The sequence below is a fragment of the Hyperolius riggenbachi genome, chromosome 10 (assembly GCF_040937935.1).
Source record: "Hyperolius riggenbachi isolate aHypRig1 chromosome 10, aHypRig1.pri, whole genome shotgun sequence".
Lineage (NCBI taxonomy): Eukaryota > Metazoa > Chordata > Amphibia > Anura > Hyperoliidae > Hyperolius > Hyperolius riggenbachi.
The window spans coordinates 218,279,320-218,298,591 of NC_090655.1; the positions used below are offsets into that span (position 1 = coordinate 218,279,320).

Below are 19,272 nucleotides of genomic sequence, written 5' to 3' on the forward strand. Positions count from 1 at the left end.
CCTGACTCATCAAGCGCATGTGAAGGAGCGCCCGCTTTGCCTGCCTTACATAGCAGCGCTCGCTGCTATGTAAGGATCATGCTTTCCCTTAGTTACACGAGCTGCTTCCGTAGCAAGGTGCGTAACTTTAAAGTGGATCCGAGATAAACTTTTACTCATTGCATAATTGTGTTCCTTTCATATAGTTTATAGGACATTCCTCAAGCCAAATACTTTTTTGTTTTGTTTTAATACTCTAATGCCCTATAAACTAAACAAGCCTCGCCCACAGCTCCTTTTGTGCCTTGGCACTGTAGCAAGGGTTTATGGGAGCTCAGTCTGGGCAGGAGGAGGAGGTTACTAGCCATTGATTTCAGAGGCAGAGGGGAGGAGGAGAGGGGACTGCATTTACACACAGGCAAGCTGATAGCATCTCCAGCCCTCAGCCTGTGTCAATGTGACAAACGGAACATGGCTGCCCTCATTGTATCACAAGAATAAATAATATGTGTAAACTATCTAAGCTTTAGATAAGATATATAGTCAAGTTACTTGTTATAGTTAGTTTTTCATCTCGGATCATCCCTGCTGATAATTGTTCACCCCTCAGAATTTTTTTTTACAGGAAGTGATTATGGTTTTCTATTTGCAGGGCGGAGTCCTGGCATCAGGAACCTCTCAGAGACTCGTCTCCCTGTATCCACAGATTCTACAATGGATGAAGATGATAACACTGAGGGGCCTCACATCCAGCACAGCTCTCACTCTGCTGGAAGGTCTTATTCTTGTTCAATGTGTGGGAGATGTTTTGTATGGAAATCAGCTCTTACCAGACATATGAGAACTCACACTGGTGAGAAGCCCTATTCATGTGCTGCGTGTGGGAAATGTTTTGTATACAGAACAGACCTTGTCATACACGAGAGAAAGCACACTGGGGAGAAGCCTTTTTCATGTGTTCAGTGCGGGAAATGTTTTGGAGATAAAAAAGTCCTTGTCATGCATGAGAGATCTCACACTGGTGAGAAGCCATATTCATGTAATGAGTGTGGGAAATGTTTTGTGCATAAATCAAATCTTGTCAGTCATGAGAGATATCATACTGGTGAGAGACTGTATCCATGTACTAAGTGTGGGAAGTGTTTTCCATCTAAAGCTCATCTTGTCAGACATGAGAGCGTTCACTCTGATGTGAAGCCATTTTCATGTACTGAGTGTGGGAAATGTTTTGTACTTGAATCACATCTTGTTAGTCATAAGAGAGTTCACTTTGGTGATAAGCCTTATTCATGTGCTGAGTGTGGGAAATGTTTTGAATGGAAATCACAGCTTGGCAGACATGAGAGATCTCACACTGGCGAGAAACCGTATTCATGTGTTGAGTGTGGGAAATGTTTCATACAGAAATCACAGCTTGGCATTCATCAGATATTTCACACTGGTGAGAGGCCCTATTCATGTGTTGAGTGTGGGAAATGTTTTGCACAGAAATCACATCTTCGCATTCATGAGAAATCTCACACTGGTGAAAAGCCACATTCATGTGCTGAATGTGGAAAATGTTTTATACAGAAATTACAGCTTGTCAGTCATGAGAGAACTCACACTGGTGAGAAGCCATATCCATGTACTAAGTGTGGGAAATGTTTTACAGAGAAATCACATCTTACCAGACATGAGAGAACTCACACTGGTGAGAAGTATCAGTAAAACATAGCTTTTGCCTTGCCTTAAGATGTTCCAAAGTTTTATTTTATATTTAAACATACTTTTTAAGTGTTTACTGTCTTATTGTTTTTGCTCAATGACACATTCATTGAAGTATGCCAGAGCTAACTAAATCTATGAGCTATTGAACCCTTTTATCTCTTTCCTGCTCTCAGAAGCCATTTTCTGCTAGGACAGTTTTTTATAGTTGTAATTTCTTATCAGTGAGGGTCACACTGTGGTCTAACCCAGTCTTGACTCAGACAGGAACTGCCACTTGCATACCTGATGTTGAACTCTTTCAGGCAGAGAAAAAAAAAGGTATCCTTTAAAGCTGAGGTTCTCAACGTGTGGTACGCGTACCCCAGGGGGTACTCCTGATGGTTCCAGGGGGTACTCAGCTTGATTTACTTAAAGAGACACTGAAGCGAGAAAAAATATATGATATAGTGAATTGGTTGTGTACTATGAATAATTACTAGAAGATTAGCAGCAAAGAAAATATTCTCATATTTTTATTTTCAGGTATATAGTGTTTTTTCTACCATTGCATCATTCTCTAATATGTGCAAATTACACAACACCCAGCATTCAAAATGATTCTTTCAGAGCAGTCTGTGAACTAATGACCTCTCCTCTGGCAGAGGAAAAGTAAAAAATTAACTAACAGTTGAGATAATAAAAGTCAGAAAACAGCCCTCTCCAGGACTTTGAAAGTCGTAGAGCTTAATGGCTTGTTTGCATAGAGATAACAACTGGATTTTTTTAACTCTTCCTGTACTGGAAACAATTAGACTGATGTATCTGATCTTAATGTTTTATTTCTTAGCTGTACTACACATACAAATCACAATATCATAATTTTTTTTCGCTTCAGTGTCTCTTTAACCAAGAATAACCAATTTAGAGTTTTAGAAAATTATAAATCTTATTTAAACAACACCAAATTAGTATTTTAGTTAATTAAATGCAGTAGTAAATGCTTGGAAATACTTTTTAACTAATTATCATGTACTAGGATTAAATATACATTTGTCACGGGGTACTGTGATAATGTTTACTATGCTAGGGGGTACTTGGTGAGTACCGGGTTTTAAAAGGGGTACATACCAATAAAATGTTGAGAAACACTGCTTTAAAGGACAGGTCAGAGGTTTAAAAAAAAAATCTACATACCTGGGGCTTCCTCTAGACCCGACAGCCTATCTGTCCCTTCGCCGCAGCTCCGGTCTCAGCCAGTGCCCCCTCCATTGCAGATACTGACCTCGGCAAGTTGGTATCTTCTGCGCCTGCGCCAGCACGCAGCCGCGCCGCTGGTGATTGCACTCACGTGGTGTGGAGCATTCTGAGCAGGTGCAGAGAACGCTCATGGCACAGAAGACATCTACAATGCAGGGAACCCTGGGACACCGGCTGGGAGTGGAGCTGTGATGAGGGACAGATCAGCTGCCAGGGGCTGGAGGAAGTAGATCTTGTTTTGTTTTTTAAACCCCGGATGTGTCCCTTAAAAAGGGATTATCAGCCATAAAATCAAATTCCGTTTACCTACTGCTCTGTGTTTATTAAGCAGCCTGCAACCTCACCCTGCATTGCAAGCACTCCAGTCTATTCAGAAATGTTTCTGCTGTAATAAATCTTATCTCAGTCAGCCTGGCTCTATTTGGTACATTGTGGGCGAGAAGGAAGCTTGTCATCACCCCTTCCATATTCCTACTCCTCTCTAATTGGCAGAGGGCAGTTCAGTGAGCTGCTGAAATACGATCTATGCTGTGCCCACATGTGTTTACAAAGCAAGCTAGCTATGACAGTGCAGTTTCTAGGAGGAAAAAAGTAAGGCAGTAAATGACATCAGGATTGGCTTCAGTCAGAGGGAGTTAAGATGGGAAATGCCAGGAACCGTTCTCTCTTTATTTACTGTATAAGATACACTGAAATCAAAACGTGGGCAGCACAATATGTGTGTAAGTTGAAAAAGTAGTTATCTACTTAAATATGTGTTTTTTTCCTGGGATAGTATGGCTGTCCCTGCAGCTTTAAGTGTTTTTTCAATGTTTCTTCTATTTCTTTTTAGATGCATATGGCAACATATTTACACAGAATCGCTAGGATTCTCTTTACTACCCAGTGCATTGGTTTGTTAAGCGTTAAAGTTCTTGGATGGAGGTGACGTTATGAGATAAATATTAGTACATATAATGCTAAGCATAGATAGAAGGTGCCTGTGTTAACTTTTTTTTTTTTCCGTTGCAAGGGTTAATAGAACCAGGTGCTGTAACTATGTAAATGAGACAGAAGCTGCAGTCATGGCTGAAGAGTAAATGAAAGTCAAAACACTTCTATCTTACTGAACAAGCATTCCTGATAATAAGAGAGTGCGGAAAAGAGTTTTTGTTGGGTGCTGAATGACCCAGATTTTACAGCACACGGATATGTCTGTTGTGCAAAATTCAGTCACTATTGGGGTGTTTTCTACATTGATGGTCTTTAAAGAAAACCTGTAATGGAAAAAAAACAACCTCTGGGGGGATACTTACCTCAGTAGGGGGAAGCCTCTGGATCCTAACTAGGCTTCCCCTGTCCTCCTCTGTTCAAGTGCCAGGGTCCCCCGAAGTGTGGCGAGGTAAATCTTTATCTACCACTATCCTGCGCAGGCGCACTAACCGATCTTCATTTGGGTTGAGGCGGAAATAGCCGTACACGATTGATCCACTCTACTACGCAGGCATGAGTCCTTTTGCGCCTGCGCAGTAGAGCGGATACGATCGGGCTCGGCTATTTCCGCCTAGCCCGAATGAAGAGCCGCTGCTGCGCCTGCACTGGATCCCGGCAAGGTAAATATATCATCCCTTGTCAAGTTTTTCGGGGGAGGTTTGGGTGGTTTTCAGGAAAGCCAGTGCTGGATTCCCACCATCTCCATTTGTTCATGTTAAGTTTAAGGAAACAAGATGACATAATGTAAAGACAGCAGATAGGACACAAGGTAATACTGTAGTGTAAAAAGATCGGGGCTAAGAAATAGATGTGGGTGTCGTCAGCATAGGGGTAACATTTAAATCCAAATGAGCTTATTAATTGTCCTTTGCCATGATTATAAATGGAGAGAATAGGTCCAAGGACGGAGCCTTCTGTTACACCAACAGACAGAGGGCATGGAGAAAAGTTAGTATTAGAGTAGGAGACAGTGAAGGAACGTCCATATAGGTACTGTGGGCCAGATTTATCAAAACATTACCGACAGTTTTTTCTTCTAAGGGCTCGTTTCCACTATTGCGGTGCGGAATCGCCTGGATTCCACCGCTGATGAAATCGCATGCGGATGCGATTCCCCTAGCGGTTTTTGCCGCGAATTCGCATGCGATTTCGCATAGGTGAGGGTATATGCGATTTTAACCATGTCACTGCCTGTGTGAATTTGCATTGGTACCTATGCGAATTCGCATGCGAATTCGTGGCAAAAACCGCATGGGGAAAACGCATGCGATTTCCCTATTAAATACATTGCATGCGAATTCTGCGTCTTTGTGCATTTTTTTTGTGTGCGTTTTTTCACCGCTGAAAAAACGCACCTCAACAACGCTACAGTGGAAACAGGCCCATCCACTTGCATCACATGTGCGAATCTGCATGCGTTGGACGCATGCGGATTCGCGATAGTGGAAACGAGCCCTAAGAACCTTCCCAAAGCCTATGTAATATCGGCAGTTTAGCGTGGATTTCTAGAGCTACACTACAGTTCAGAAAAGTGCAAATCCATTCCTTAACTGCTGCAGATTAAGAAGTGCTCATTAGCAGTTCTACAGTGTAGGCTAGATGTGATTTGTGAAGGGCTCAAAGGCTCAGCCTATTGCAATGCATTATGGTATGAACCAAAAGGCTCAGCCTATTGCAATGTATTATGGTGTGAATAACAAGGCTCTACCTTTTCCAATGCATTATGGTTGGATTCAGAAGGCTTGGCCTGTCGTAACACAACCTTGGTAAGATTAGATTAAATCTGGCTTATATTCTGATGACCAATTCTATGTTATATGTTACTTTGAAATGTTACTAGATGTGATTGCTAGAAGTATTATAATCAATTAGTGACTGCTTATTCTTTGTATATACTCTTTATATAATGAGGAGGATACATCTGGCATACGTTCAGAGTGGTGAGTTGCAGTGTGGCACAATGGCTGCAATATGATGCAGCTTGCCACACTGGGATGCACCACCTATGCTATGTTTACAGTGTGACAGGTGCATAGCGTTACAGAGGAGTATGGCATGGTAACGCACTGCATGCAGTGTATTACTGCAAAACTCTTGTGTTAATGGTCCCAGTGAAGCATACTTTTCATTGACTGCATGCTTCACTGTATGTGATGCCGTGTGCGGATAACGCGTGGCGCCGCTTTTCCAATCTGTTGGGTTGCATTCCTGTTGCTACAGGAAATGCATTGCAGCAGCCACTGTGAATGTAGGCTCTTTGTTATATCTGTATATGCAGGCTGGAATCATTGTTTTCACTTTAAAGAGGAGTATTATCAATTGAATTCTTGTCTGTTGATTAGGCCAGTGTCACGGTAACCACAGAGGGTCCAGACACCTGGAGGGGAGTTAGATTTTCACATACAGGTAGTTCTGCTAATGTGGAAACTGACAAGTCCAGTAAAATAAGAAAGAGAGAGATTTATCTTCCAGCAATTTTAAGCTGGACACACACAGGACTGATATCCAGAGAGATTGGATCACTCTGGCTGTGATTGGATCTTCCAGGGATCTCTTCATTTCTGTAAATAATTGTAGGAGTAAAGTTCTAGATATATATTGTTATGACCTCACAGAGGAAGATTGTCAAGCATTTTACATAATAACACTATAAATATGAAAACCACAAAAAGGGGTATTAGAAGGCAGAGAAATATTGGCAACTATTTTCCATGATAGTTTTATAAATATGAAAACTGCAAAAAATAGGGTATTAGAAGGCAGACATATTCCCAGGTAATATTATACTCCAGCACAAATAATGCCAATATACCCCAATGTCTCAGTGCTGTACCCAAATTGTAAAGTAGAAGGAGATGATTGGATACAGGTGTTTTGGTCTCGAGATAAGATACAGGAATTCTGGGGTGGAGGGGGGGGGGGGGGGGCAGGTTATTGTTATGTGTCACAGTCAGATGCTAGAGACAAATGTGGGAAGCTGTTGCTGGAAATGATTTTGTGTTATGTAACAAAAAATACTATTAGAATGTTAATCTTATGCATCTCCAATTATCTCTTTTGTTATTAAAGCTGTTAATAAAGGTATTCCACTGGATGTTGAATTGTATTTCAGTAATGTATTGTTCCTGCAGTGTGAGGTGTTTTGTTCCTCTGCATGTAATGTAAGATGTATTAAGTGCATCAATCAAATTTTAATAAATGAATTTCATTGTTGTAAATACTCATGCCATTCTAAGCTCATTGTCTGTAAAGTAACATTGCCAGCCTGCAGTCTGTCATTGGTGATAGTCAATGAGATGCAAACCGTGGGGCCCCATAGCAAAGCTTTTATTGGGCCCCCCCAGAAAGATTATAACGTACCATTGTGACTCTGGTAGCACCCTCCCCCCACCACCACCACCAGTAGTAATTTGGCCACCAGTATAGGTAGCAAAAAGGGCCCCGATATAGGTAGCCAGACAGATTACCCCCCCCCCCCCTTCCCCAGTGCAGGTTGCTAGATTATCCCCACAAATATAGGTAGCCAGATTAGCCCCCATACCTCCCAATGTTCTGAGATACTAAAGAAGAACTCCTTTAGACATGACTCTGACATGAAAGACATAAAATAAGCTTTACATCAATTGGAATAAAGTTTAGAGCCCCATAAGCACTTTTTGGAAAAATAGATATCTCTTTTGAGATCTGTACATCAATCCTGAAAGAGCAACAGAGGTAATCAGAGTCAGAATCAATTTTATTTGGCCAAGTTTGCACTTACAGGAATTTGACTTGGCAGTAGGCCTGAACGATTTTAGGAAAAAATTTTATTGAGCGATTTCTGTGTAAAATTGCGATTTCGATTCACATTTTCTTTCAAATCAAGCTTTGTTCCCCCTCTGTCCCTGTTTGTTCCCCCTCTGTCCCTGTCTCTCTTTGTGCCCCCTTTGCCTCGTTATGCCTCCTCTGGCTCTCTCTCGTGCCCGCTCTGTTTCTCTCTGTGTCTCTCTCTGTGCCCGCTCTGTCTCTGTGCCCCCTCTGTCCCCCAAGCTGCACCAGTTCTGGACATAGGTTCAAGCATGAATCGAGCGATGCCCGTCTATCCACTTTGCCTCCTGCAGGCTCTAATGCACGGAATACTTCCTGTATGTCATGTGACGTAAAGGAACCCAGAGTTTTGTCAAGTACAAGAGCTGCCAGACGTGAAAGAGGACGGACAGCGTTGGACTCGTGCGGAAGGTATGTCCAACGCTGCGGGCCGCACGCGCCGGGACTTTGGGGAAGTTTGAAGCCACTTCTTCAAACTTCCTCCATGTGGAAATGACGTGATCGCGATACTGTAATTGCAGCTTTGACCATTCCGAAATTGTGATCTTGGTGATCTCGATTTCGGTTTATACGATTTATCTTTCAGGCCTACTTGGCAGTTCCTTAATGGACACGGACAAAATAATACAGATAATACAGGACAGATAGTATAGATATTACAAGTCAAGGACAATATATAAGTGGTAGTAAAGTGGTGTTCATTTTCAGTTCTGTGCTGTAGTGCTTTTAAGTCCTAGCAGCTCTAGCGGCTCTGCATTAAGTATGGCTACTGCCTGAGGAAAGAAGCTGTTCCTGTGTCTGGAAGTTTTTATTGCGACTGATAGGTATCTCAATCCTGAAGGCATAAGTTGGAAGATGGAGTGAGCAGGGTGAGAGAGGTCAGAGTCAATCTTGGTTGCTCTCTTTCTGTACCTGCTAGTATAAAGATCCTGCAGGGAAGGTAAGCTTCAGTTTATAAACTCTGGTGAATTTGTTAATTTAACTTCTGCCTACACCCTACTAATTAGGGGATTGCTACGGAGGGGAGGTATTAATCAGAGCATTTCATATACAAATAAAACCACCATGCTCTCACAATGCATATCAAATGTAATGATTGGTACAAAAACACACAAATATCCCATACCGTCACCCTCCCTAATTAAAAACTATTGCCGGCTTGAAAACATAGAGCGCTCCTCTCACCCGCACCATCCACTTCAAACAGCTCACAACCCTGGCCAGGTTAAACGTCTTTGCGGTGCTGCCTCTGCTCTATTGAAACTGCTATTGTAAGGATCCTCTTCATTTCAATCACAGCCACTGTGAGATGACTCCAAAACAATTCCAAACTTCCCTCATAGCATATTGGTCACAGATTAAACTTATATCAAAGTCCTCCTCTCTAAAGTCCGCCGCCTTTGCGGCTTCTCCCTTCCTTTACTGACTACTGCACAGATCAACTGTATATCAGTTGCTGCTAAGCAGCACTCACTGAAGGTAAGCTTCAGCCAGTTATTCTTTCTGCTTGACCGCATGATGCACTTCAGAGCATGAGCCGAACCAGAAATTCATAGTTGATGGCATGATGGATTTGATATTGGCGATCCCAGTATAGATTTGCACCATTATTTTTTGTGGTAGGCCAAACTTTTTCAGCTGCAGTAGGTGGTACTTCCTTTGTTGCACTGCCGTTGGTGATACATCCTCTGTTGCGCGTCGGTTTCATACTAGGTATTGTTTTGCCTGAAAAGGGACAGTTAGGAGCTTTTTCAGAAATTATTCAGGGAGTGCAGAATTATTAGGCAAGTTGTATTTTTGAGGAATAATTTTATTATTGAACAACAACCATGTTCTCAATGAACCCAAAAAACTCATTAACCAGCTGAGCGGTCTGGACGAGCTCAGCTCGTCCAACACCGCCAGCGGCTGCCGCTCAGGCCCTGCTGGGCCGATTTTAACGAAATAAAAAGCAGCACACGCAGCCGGCACTTTGCCAGCCGCGTGTGCTGCCTGATCGCCGCCGCTCTGCGGCGATTCGCCGCGAGCAGCGGCGAAAGAGGGCCCCCCTAGCCGCCTGAGCCCAGCGTAGCCGGAACAAAAAGTTCCGGCCAGCGCTAAGGGCTGGATCGGAGGCGGCTGACGTCAGGACGTCGGCTGACGTCGATGACGTCACTCCGCTCGTCGCTATGGCGACGATATAAGCGAAACAAGGAAGGCCGCTCATTGCGGCCTTCCTTGTTTATTCTGGGCGCCGGAGGCGATCGGAAGATCGCCTCCGGAGCGCCCTCTAGTGGGCTTTCATGCAGCCAACTTTCAGTTGGCTGCATGAAATAGTTTTTTTTTTATTTAAAAAAAACCCTCCCGCAGCCACCCTGGCGATTTAATCAGAACGCCAGGGTGGTTAATATCAAAGCTGAATATTTTTGAAAGTAGTTTTTAGTTTGTTTTTAGTTTTAGCTATTTTAGGGGGATATCTGTGTGTGCAGGTGACTATTACTGTGCATAATTATTAGGCAACTTAACAAAAAACAAATATATACTTATTTCAATTATTTATTTTTACCAGTGAAACCAATATAACATCTCAACATTCACAAATATACATTTCTGACATTCAAAAACAAATCAGTGACCAATATAGCCACCTTTCTTTGTAAGGACACTCAAAAGCCTGCCATCCATGGATTCTGTCAGTGTTTTGATCTGTTCACCATCAACATTGCATGCAGCAGCAACCACAGCCTCCCAGACACTGTTCAGAGAGGTGTACTGTTTTCCCTCCTTGTAAATCTCACATTTTATGATGGACCACAGGTTCTCAAAGGGTTCAGATCTGGTGAACAAGGAGGCCATGTCATTAGTTTTCTTCTTTTATACCCTTTCTTGCCAGCCACACTGTGGAGTACTTGGACGCGTGTGATGGAGCATTGTCCTGCATGAAAATCATGTTTTTCTTGAAGGATGCAGACTTCTTCCTGTACCACTGCTTGAAAAAGGTTTCTTCCAGAAACTGGCAGTAGGACTGGGAGTTGAGCTTGATTCCATCCTCAACCCGAAAAGGCCCCACAAGCTCATCTTTGATGATACCAGCCCAAACCAGTACTCCACCTCCACTTTCCTGGCGTCTGAGTCGGACTAGAGCTCTCAGCCCTTTACCAATCCAGCCATGGGCCCATCCATCTGGCCCATCAAGACTCACTCTCATTTCATCAGTCCATAAAACCTTAGAAAAATCAGTCTTGAGATATTTCTTGGCCCAGTCTTGACGTTTCAGCTTTTGTGTCTTGTTCAGTGGTGGTCGTCTTTCAGCCTTTCTTACCTTGGCCATGTCTCTGAGTATTGCACACCTTGTGCTTTTGGCACTCCAGTGATGTTGCAGCTCTGAAATATGGCCAAACTGGTGGCAAGTGGCATCTTGGCAGCTGCACGCTTGACTTTTCTCAGTTCATGGGCAGTTATTTTGCGCCTTAGTTTTTCCACACGCTTCTTGCGACCCTGTTGACTATTTTGAATGAAACGCTTGATTGTTTGATGATCACGCTTCAGAAGCTTTGCAATTTTAAGAGTGCTGCATCCCTCTGCAAGATATCTCACTATTTTTGACTTTTCTGAGCCTGTCTGTAACGATCGGTGTCAGCACACAGTATCACCAAGAATACAGATTATACCTGATTATTGATGATCTGCAGAATCACCGATAATCTAAGTATAACTAACCTCTGGACACCTTTATAATGTGAGTGTTTGGTGCAACAGTAATGACTTTGAGTAAGACCACCCGAGGAGCAGGTGGTCTCTGGCAGTATGGGCGATACCGCCTTTTGGGAAGTACAAAAAACGTCCAACAGCCTGAGGCCTCCAAAGGGGTGGAGTCCCAGGCTGAAGGTAGGAAGAACCTGTGAGTGAGTGACACCTGAAAGGTGGATGTCACTAGCAGGTCTGGAGACTATCTCTAAGGAGAGAGATAGCTCTCTAGGTCGGGCAAGCCAGGTCGGCAACACACAGACAGACAAGGTACATAGACAGAAGGCTGATTCGGTATCCAAAGGCAGGCAGGGTTTGGCAACAGATAATCAGATATGCGTAGGTACCGAATCAGAAAGCAGAGGGATAGTCAGGAATGCAATAGGTCATAACATATCAACAATGCCTAGTCTTGGGTGTGAGGTCCGTGGTCTCTACACCCTGGAACTAGTCTGGAGTATAATATGATGGTACAGGGTATTCCTTGACTTGGGTGTGAGGTCCGTGGTCTCGACACCCTGGAACTAGTCTGAAGTATAACAGAATGATAACACAGAGTCCCTAATCTTGGGTGTGAGGTCCGTAATCTCAACACCCTGGAACTAGTCTGAAGTATAACACAATAATACACAGAAGTAATCTGGCTCAGTGTGAATTCCCAGGTCCTCCTGGTTCTAGCACACTGTAGGATCTGACTAAGGTCTGAGTGCTTCCACGTAGTGTTCGCAACGGCAGATAACTTGAGACTGACCAGCAGTGACTATATATAGCGCGGCGCTCTCCGGCGCCACCCATCAGCGATCAACCAATTGCCACTTGCTTTGAGGTCAGCTGACCAACCTGGTCAGCTGTTCCCTCCTTGTTTGTCATAAAGGTTCTGCCTCTCAGCGCGCGCACGCGAACATATTCCATAGCCTGTGTGAACTAACAGGCCCAGCCACACCAGACACACGCTGCTGCGTGCAAACCGCCGCGCTGGACGCGGAATCAGCCGCCTTGCCGCCAGTACACGTGGCGGCTTTTCCGCGTTTTATCACACTGTCAAGTCCTTCTTTTGACCGATTTTGCCAAAGGAAAGGAAGTTGCCTAATAATTATGCACACCTGATATAGGGTGTTGATGTCATTAGACCACGACCCTTCTCATTACAGAGATGCACCTCACCTAATATGCTTAATTGGTAGTAGGCTTTCGAGCCTATGCAGCTTGGAGTAAGACAACATGCATAAACAGGATGATGTGGTCAAAATACTAATTTGCCTAATAATTCTGCACTCCCTGTATAGGCACATTACATCAGCCTTACTGCATTATAATAAATAAACTACTTTTTGCTGATAGTAGGCATTGACTGGTAGACTTTTTTTTACATTGACCAAGAGTTTATTGAAGAAAAGAGAAGTTAGTGATATTGTCACAATTCAGTGTAAAAAGAAGATAGTACAAGAAATTGGTATTAACACTTGCAGCGGTATGCAACAGAATCATAACAAGTAATCCAGCAGTACACTAAGAATATAGACAGGAAGTAGTGAAACCATACAAGGAAGTGTATAAGTGAAATCACAGAAATGATCAGTGTAGGCTTGTTAGCAAACGGTCCCAAATCTTGTTATATTTACTGGGCCAACCTCTATGTTGGTATACAAGTTTCCCGCTGAGTAAGGGTGCTATTTAATAAGGCAAATGGAAGATTCCACGTTTTGTCAGTGGAGTAGAAGCCCAGTGGTTCAGGTGATCGCTAAGAGTTTGATACAAACCAATAGGATAATTGCTGACGTTGCACTGGTAAGTAATACAGGTCCGGGGAGGGAAGGGCCACTGCACAATATTGGTGGATAGGCACTGCAACGCTGTATATTTAAGTTTGGCTTGAGATTTGCTCCAGATGATAAAAAGCATAAGGGACCTCAATTCTTTGAAAAAGGACACAGGAATATATACCGGGAAGTTATGTATTATATTATAATCTCATTAAAATAAATTCTGTTATAGTAAACATTCTGGTATAGTAAACTACCTCTCCAGGTGCCAGCCAATCTCCATTATAAGTCTATGGGATCAACGCCTGGTATAGTAAGCTCTGGTATGATAAAACTTCTGTTATAGTAAACGTTTGTTTTTTACCCCTACGTGATGCTGATTCTGAATATAGTAAATAGTGGGTGGCACATGCGTCATATGTGAGTGCGAAACCCATGGTCGGCTTCTCTTTTCAGGCTGGTTGCAAGCAAGCTGATGCCTGACAACATTTTTAAAACAAGAAGAATGGCACTGGCGTTTGATAGCCTGGGGAGAATGAGTAATAATGTGAACATAAACAAAAAAGAAGATGCAGTGTTACCACTTCCACTTTGAAATCACTGATAAAAGTATTGCCCCCAGTCCTCCCACAGGATTGTACGCACTCCTGGGTATCTCTTCCCTGATAAGCGATGACGTTCCTGGTAGTGTGTGGAGCGCAGTATAGGCTACTTTTACTCGTAGTGCAGATCAGAGCAGGCCTACATGCTGCAAAACTAAGAAGAGTAGAGAGGAGAGTGCCAAGTACGGCCCATGAAGGTATTGGAGCCACTCGCATTACAGATGCGAGTGCCTTATCATTATTGGCTGCATTTTGAAGAGAGGCTTCATGATTGGCTCGAGTGTGAGAAGAAAGTTTTGCAGGACACATCCTGCAAGTCTTGCCCATGGAGATATCGGACCCAATCACAGGAAACGGCTTCTCTATTCAGTGATAGCTGCAATTTTTAAGGAGCCCTGGTTACTGATGTGAAATCTGGGTGAGATTGTCCTGTTTCCTGTATAAATCATTGGTTGTTACGATAAAAAATGTCAGTTAAATATATCATATAGGAGACACACACAGTGATATTTGAGAAGTGAAATGAAGTTTATTGGATTTACAGAAAGTGTGCAATAATTGTTTAAATAAAATTAGGCAGGTGCATAAATTTGGGCACTGTTGTCATTTTATTGATTCCAAAACCTTTAGAACAAATTATTGGAACTCAAATAGGCTTGGTAAGCTCAGTGACCCCTGACCTACATACACAGGTGAATCCAATTATGAGAAAGAGTATTTAAGGGGGCCAGTTGTAAGTTTCCCTCCTCTTTGAATTTTCTCTGAAGAGAAGCAATATGGGGGTCTCAAAATAACTCTCAAATTATATGAAGACAAAGATTGTTTACCATCATGGTTTAGGGGAAGGATACAGAAAGCTGTCTCAAAGATTTCAGCTGTCTGTTTCTACAGTTAGGAACATATTGAGGAAGTAGAAGACCACAGGATCAGTTCAAGTTAAGGCTCTAAATGGCAGACCAAGGAAAATCTCGGATAGACAGAAGCGACGAATGGTGAGAACAGTCAGAGTCAACCCACAGACCAGCACCCAAGGCCTACAAAATCATCTTGCTGCAGATGGAATCACTGTGCATCATTCTACCATTCAGCGAACTTTACACAAGGAGATGCTGTATGTGAGAGTGATGCAGAGGAAGCCTTTTCTCCGACCACAGCACAAACCGAGCTGCTTGAGGCATACATATATACAGTGGCTTGCAAAAGTAATCGGCAGAAGTTTTCCACATTTTGTCACATTACTGCCACAAACATGAATCAAATTCCACGTTAAAGACCAATACAAAGTGGTGTACATGTGAGAAGTGGAACGAAAATAATACATGATTCCAAACATTTTTTACAAGTAAATAACTGCAAGGTGGGGTGTGCGTAATTATTCAGCCCCCTTTGGTCTGAGTGCAGTCAGTTGCCAGTAGACATTGCCTGATGAGTGCTAATGACTAAATAGAGTGCACCTGTGTGTAATCTAATGTCAGTACAAATACAGCTGCTCTGTGACATCCTCAGAGATTGTCTAAGAGAATCTTGGGAGCAACAACACCATGAAGTCCAAAGAACACACAAGACAGGTCAGGGATAAAGTTATTGAGTAATTTAAAGCAGACTTAGGCTACAAAGAGATTTCCAAAGCATTGAACATCCCACGGAGCACTGTTCAAGCGATCATTCAGAAATGGAAGGAAAATGGCACTACTGTAAACCTCACTCACAAGAGAAAAAAGCAAGCAGGTGGCACTTCCCACATACAAGAAGATAGTCTTCAGTGTTTGTTACACAGGCGAATAGCTACAAGCCCCCCTACATGCACTTCAAACTGTATGTCACTAGACGTGTGCTCCGCATAAGCTACTGAAGAAAGAACCCAATCACAAGTATACAAAAAATCACAGGAGCGTGCACCTTCCGTCTCTGGATTTATTTCCGCATTGGTGACAGTGAAACAGTACAGCAAACTTCTTCATTTTCAAAAAACACTGCGTATAAACATTCATGCATGGTTGGATCTTACATGTCCTTTGATTAGTGGGTCATCGTAGTGGAGGTGGGTGGTGGGCAAAAGGGTGGTTTAGCGATGGCCGTTTCGCGTCTCTTGACGCTTGGTCACGCTGCGTACCAAGCGTCAGGAGACGCGAAACGGCCGTCGCTAAATCACCCTTTTGCCCACCACCCACCTCCACTACGATGACCCACTAATCAAAGGACATGTAAGATCCAACCATGCACGAATGTTTATACACAGTGTTTTTTGAAAATGAAGAAGTTTGCTGTACTGTTTCACTGTCACCAATGCGGAAATAAATCCAGAGACGGAAGGTGCACGCTCCTGTAATTTTTTTGTATACTGCTGTAAACCTATCAAGACAAGGCCGTCCACCTAAACTTACAGGCCCAACAAGGAGAGCGCTGATCAGAAATGTAGTCAAGAGGCCCTTGGTGACTCTAGACGAGCTGCAGAGATCTACAGTTCAGGTGGGGGAAATTGTCTGTAGGACAACTATTAGTCGTGCAGTGCACAAAATTGGCCTTTATGGAAGAGTGGCAAGAAGAAAGCCATTGTTAACAGAAAAGCATAAGAAGTCCCATTTGCAGTTTGCCACAAGCCATGTGGGGGACACAGCAAACGTGGAAGAAGGTGCTCTGGTCAGATGAGACCAAAATGGAACTTTTTGGCCAAAATGCAAAACACTATGTGTGGCAGAAAACTAACACTGCACATCACTCTGAACACACCATCCCCACTGTCAAATATGGTGGTGGCAGCATCATGCTCTGGGGTGCTTCTCTTCAGTAGGGACAGGGAAGCTGGTCAGAGTTGATGGGAAGATGGATGGTGCCAAATACAGGGCATTCTTGGAAGAAAACCTCTTGGAGTCTGCAAAAGACTTGAGACTGGGGCGAAGGTTCACCTTCCAGCAGGACAAAAAACCCTAAACATAAAGCCAGGGCAACAATGGAATGGATTAAAACAAAACATATTCATGTGTTAGAATCGCCCAGTCAAAGCCCAGATCTAAATCCAGTCAAGAATCTGTGGCAAGATCTGAAAACTGCTGTTCACAAACGCAGTCCATCTAATCTGACTGAGCTGGAGCTGTTTTACAAAGGAGAATGGGCAAGGATTTCAGTCTCTAGACGTGCAAAGCTGGTAGAGACATACCCTAAAAGACTGGCAGCTGTAATTGCAGCAAAAAAGGTGGTTCTACAAAGTATTGACTCAGGGGGCCGAATAATTACGCACACCCCACTTTGCAGTTATTTATGTGTGAAAAATGTTTGGAATCATGTATGATTTTCGTTCCACTTCTCACATGTACACCACTTTGTATTGGTCTTTCATGGGGAATTCCAATAAAATTGATTCATGTTTGTGGCAGTAATGTGACAATATGTGGAAAACTTCAAGGGGGCCAAATACTTTTGCAAGCCACTGTATATACTGTGTGTATGTATGTATGTGTGTGTATATATATATATATATATATATATATATATATATATATATATATATATATATATATATATATATATATATATATACTGTATACATATACATATATATGTATATATATACTCCCTCCTTCAGTCCCCCTGTGCCTCCTTTTTTCCTCCTGCGCCTCCTTTTGTCTCCCATTGTGCCTCCATCTGTCCCCCATTATGCCTCCTTCAGTCCCCTTTGTGCCCCCTTCTGCCCCACTTTGCACCTTCTTCTGTCCCCCTGTGTGCCTCCTTCAGTCCCCCTGTGCCTCCGTCTGGCCCTCATGCCTTCTTCTGTCCCCCTGTACCACCCACTGCCCCTCTGTGTACCTTTTTCTCTTCTCCTGTGCCTCCTTCTGTCCTCCTTTGTGTCTCATTCTTTCACTCATTGGGCCTCCTTTTGTCCCCATTGTGCATCCTTCTGTCCCCTTGTGCATCCTTCCATCCCCTTGTGAATCTTTCTGTCCTCCTGTCCTCCTTTGTGACTTCTTCTGTACCCCCGTGCCTCCCTGTGTCCCCTGGGTGCCTTCTTCAGTCCCATTGTGCCTTCTTCTGTCCTGTGTCTCCTTCTGAACGCTGCTGCATTATGATTATTTTCTGGTGAAACGCTGCTGCATTACGATTATTTTTGGGTGAAACGCTGCAGCATTAGATTATTTTCATGTGGGTGGCGCCAAGAGGGGGGCGGGGTTCACCACAGGTTTTCTCGCCTGAAGTGTCAAAGTAGCTAGAGGTGCCTCTGGCAGTGGCAGAAAATAATTCTGTAATAATGTAATAATAAATGGTTAAGTGCGGGTAATTCCACAAACACAGGTTGCAGTTAGCCTATTCATCACAAGATGGCGATCTCGCCTCTTCCAGGAGGTACGCACAGACGAGAAGTAATGAAGCCATAGATAGGAAGTGAAATAGATGTGATATAGCAGCGCAGGAAAAGAAGTTGCAGGAAGTGGCGAGGAAACAATTGTTGGAAGAGGTAATTGTGTGCTTCTTGTTATATATTGAGAAGAGCAGAGGTCGTAGTGGACATACTTTGTTACAGATAAGGTCATAGAACACCTGTCACTATCCATAGCTCCCTTGTCCCTTGTTTTAGAGGCACCGTCCCTCTTTGGGAGCCAAATTCCTCTGTACCTCTTACCTCCTCATTTGTCCCTCATTCCGTACAGATCTATCTAAATATATGTATTTGTCTACTGAAAATGTGCTTAAAGAGAACCAGAGACGAAAAAATAACATATTTATACATACCTGGGGCTTCCTCCAGCCCCATCAGCCTGGATCGCTCCCACGCCGCCTTTCTCCGCTGCCTCTGTCCGCTGGTACCGGGTCCCGTCATTTCGGGACAGTCGACGTAAGCACAGTGCACTCTCTCCGTACTGCGCAGGCGCATGTGTACAGAGCCGGAGGGAGCCCCTGTGCATTCGGAAGACTGTCCGCGTCCGGCTAAAGTGACGGGACCCGGTACCGGCGCTAGAGGCATCGGAGGATGGCGGCGTGGGAGCGTTTTAATCTTATGGGGCTGGAGGAAGCCCCAGGTATGTATAACATCTTTTTTTTTCATTTTAACATACGTTCGTCTCTGGTTCCCTAAACTTTATTCTCGTCCTGTAAATTAAGCTTTATTTTATTTTCAAATGATAACATGAAGGATAATGAATGATGATAGACAGACCAGTGCAGTGTTATAAAGCTATGGTCTTTTTCTTATTATTTTTTGTGGCATGCATGACTGGGGGGGTTCATGACTGGAGGTGTGGCAGGGTGTGTTAAAGTTGTCCCTCTTTCTTATGTCAGAACTCAGAAAGTTAGAATTATGAGTATCCTGATCATCCCCTTTGATGCAATTCCCATACAAGAGACTTTTTTTTTTATTATTGTTGTGAGTGACTTGGTTGCCACTAGTTTCCCAGTGGTCCCCTTACATGTGCCATAGATTCTGGTTGTCATCTCACCTGCTAAGTAATAATTCAGTTCAGTCATATCACAGAGCCAATACAACA

The 19,272-nt window shown here is 43.3% G+C and overlaps 1 protein-coding gene across 1 annotated transcript in view; it reads left to right on the forward strand.

Moving 5' to 3' along the window:
• LOC137536815 (uncharacterized) overlaps positions 1 to 19,272 on the forward strand; it is a 231,220-nt gene that overhangs the window by 199,637 nt on the left and 12,311 nt on the right. Inside the window, exon 21 of the mRNA XM_068259012.1 lies at positions 632 to 1,686. Coding sequence (XP_068115113.1) covers positions 632 to 1,686 — 1,055 coding nt within the window. The remainder of the gene's footprint in view (positions 1 to 631; positions 1,687 to 19,272) is intronic.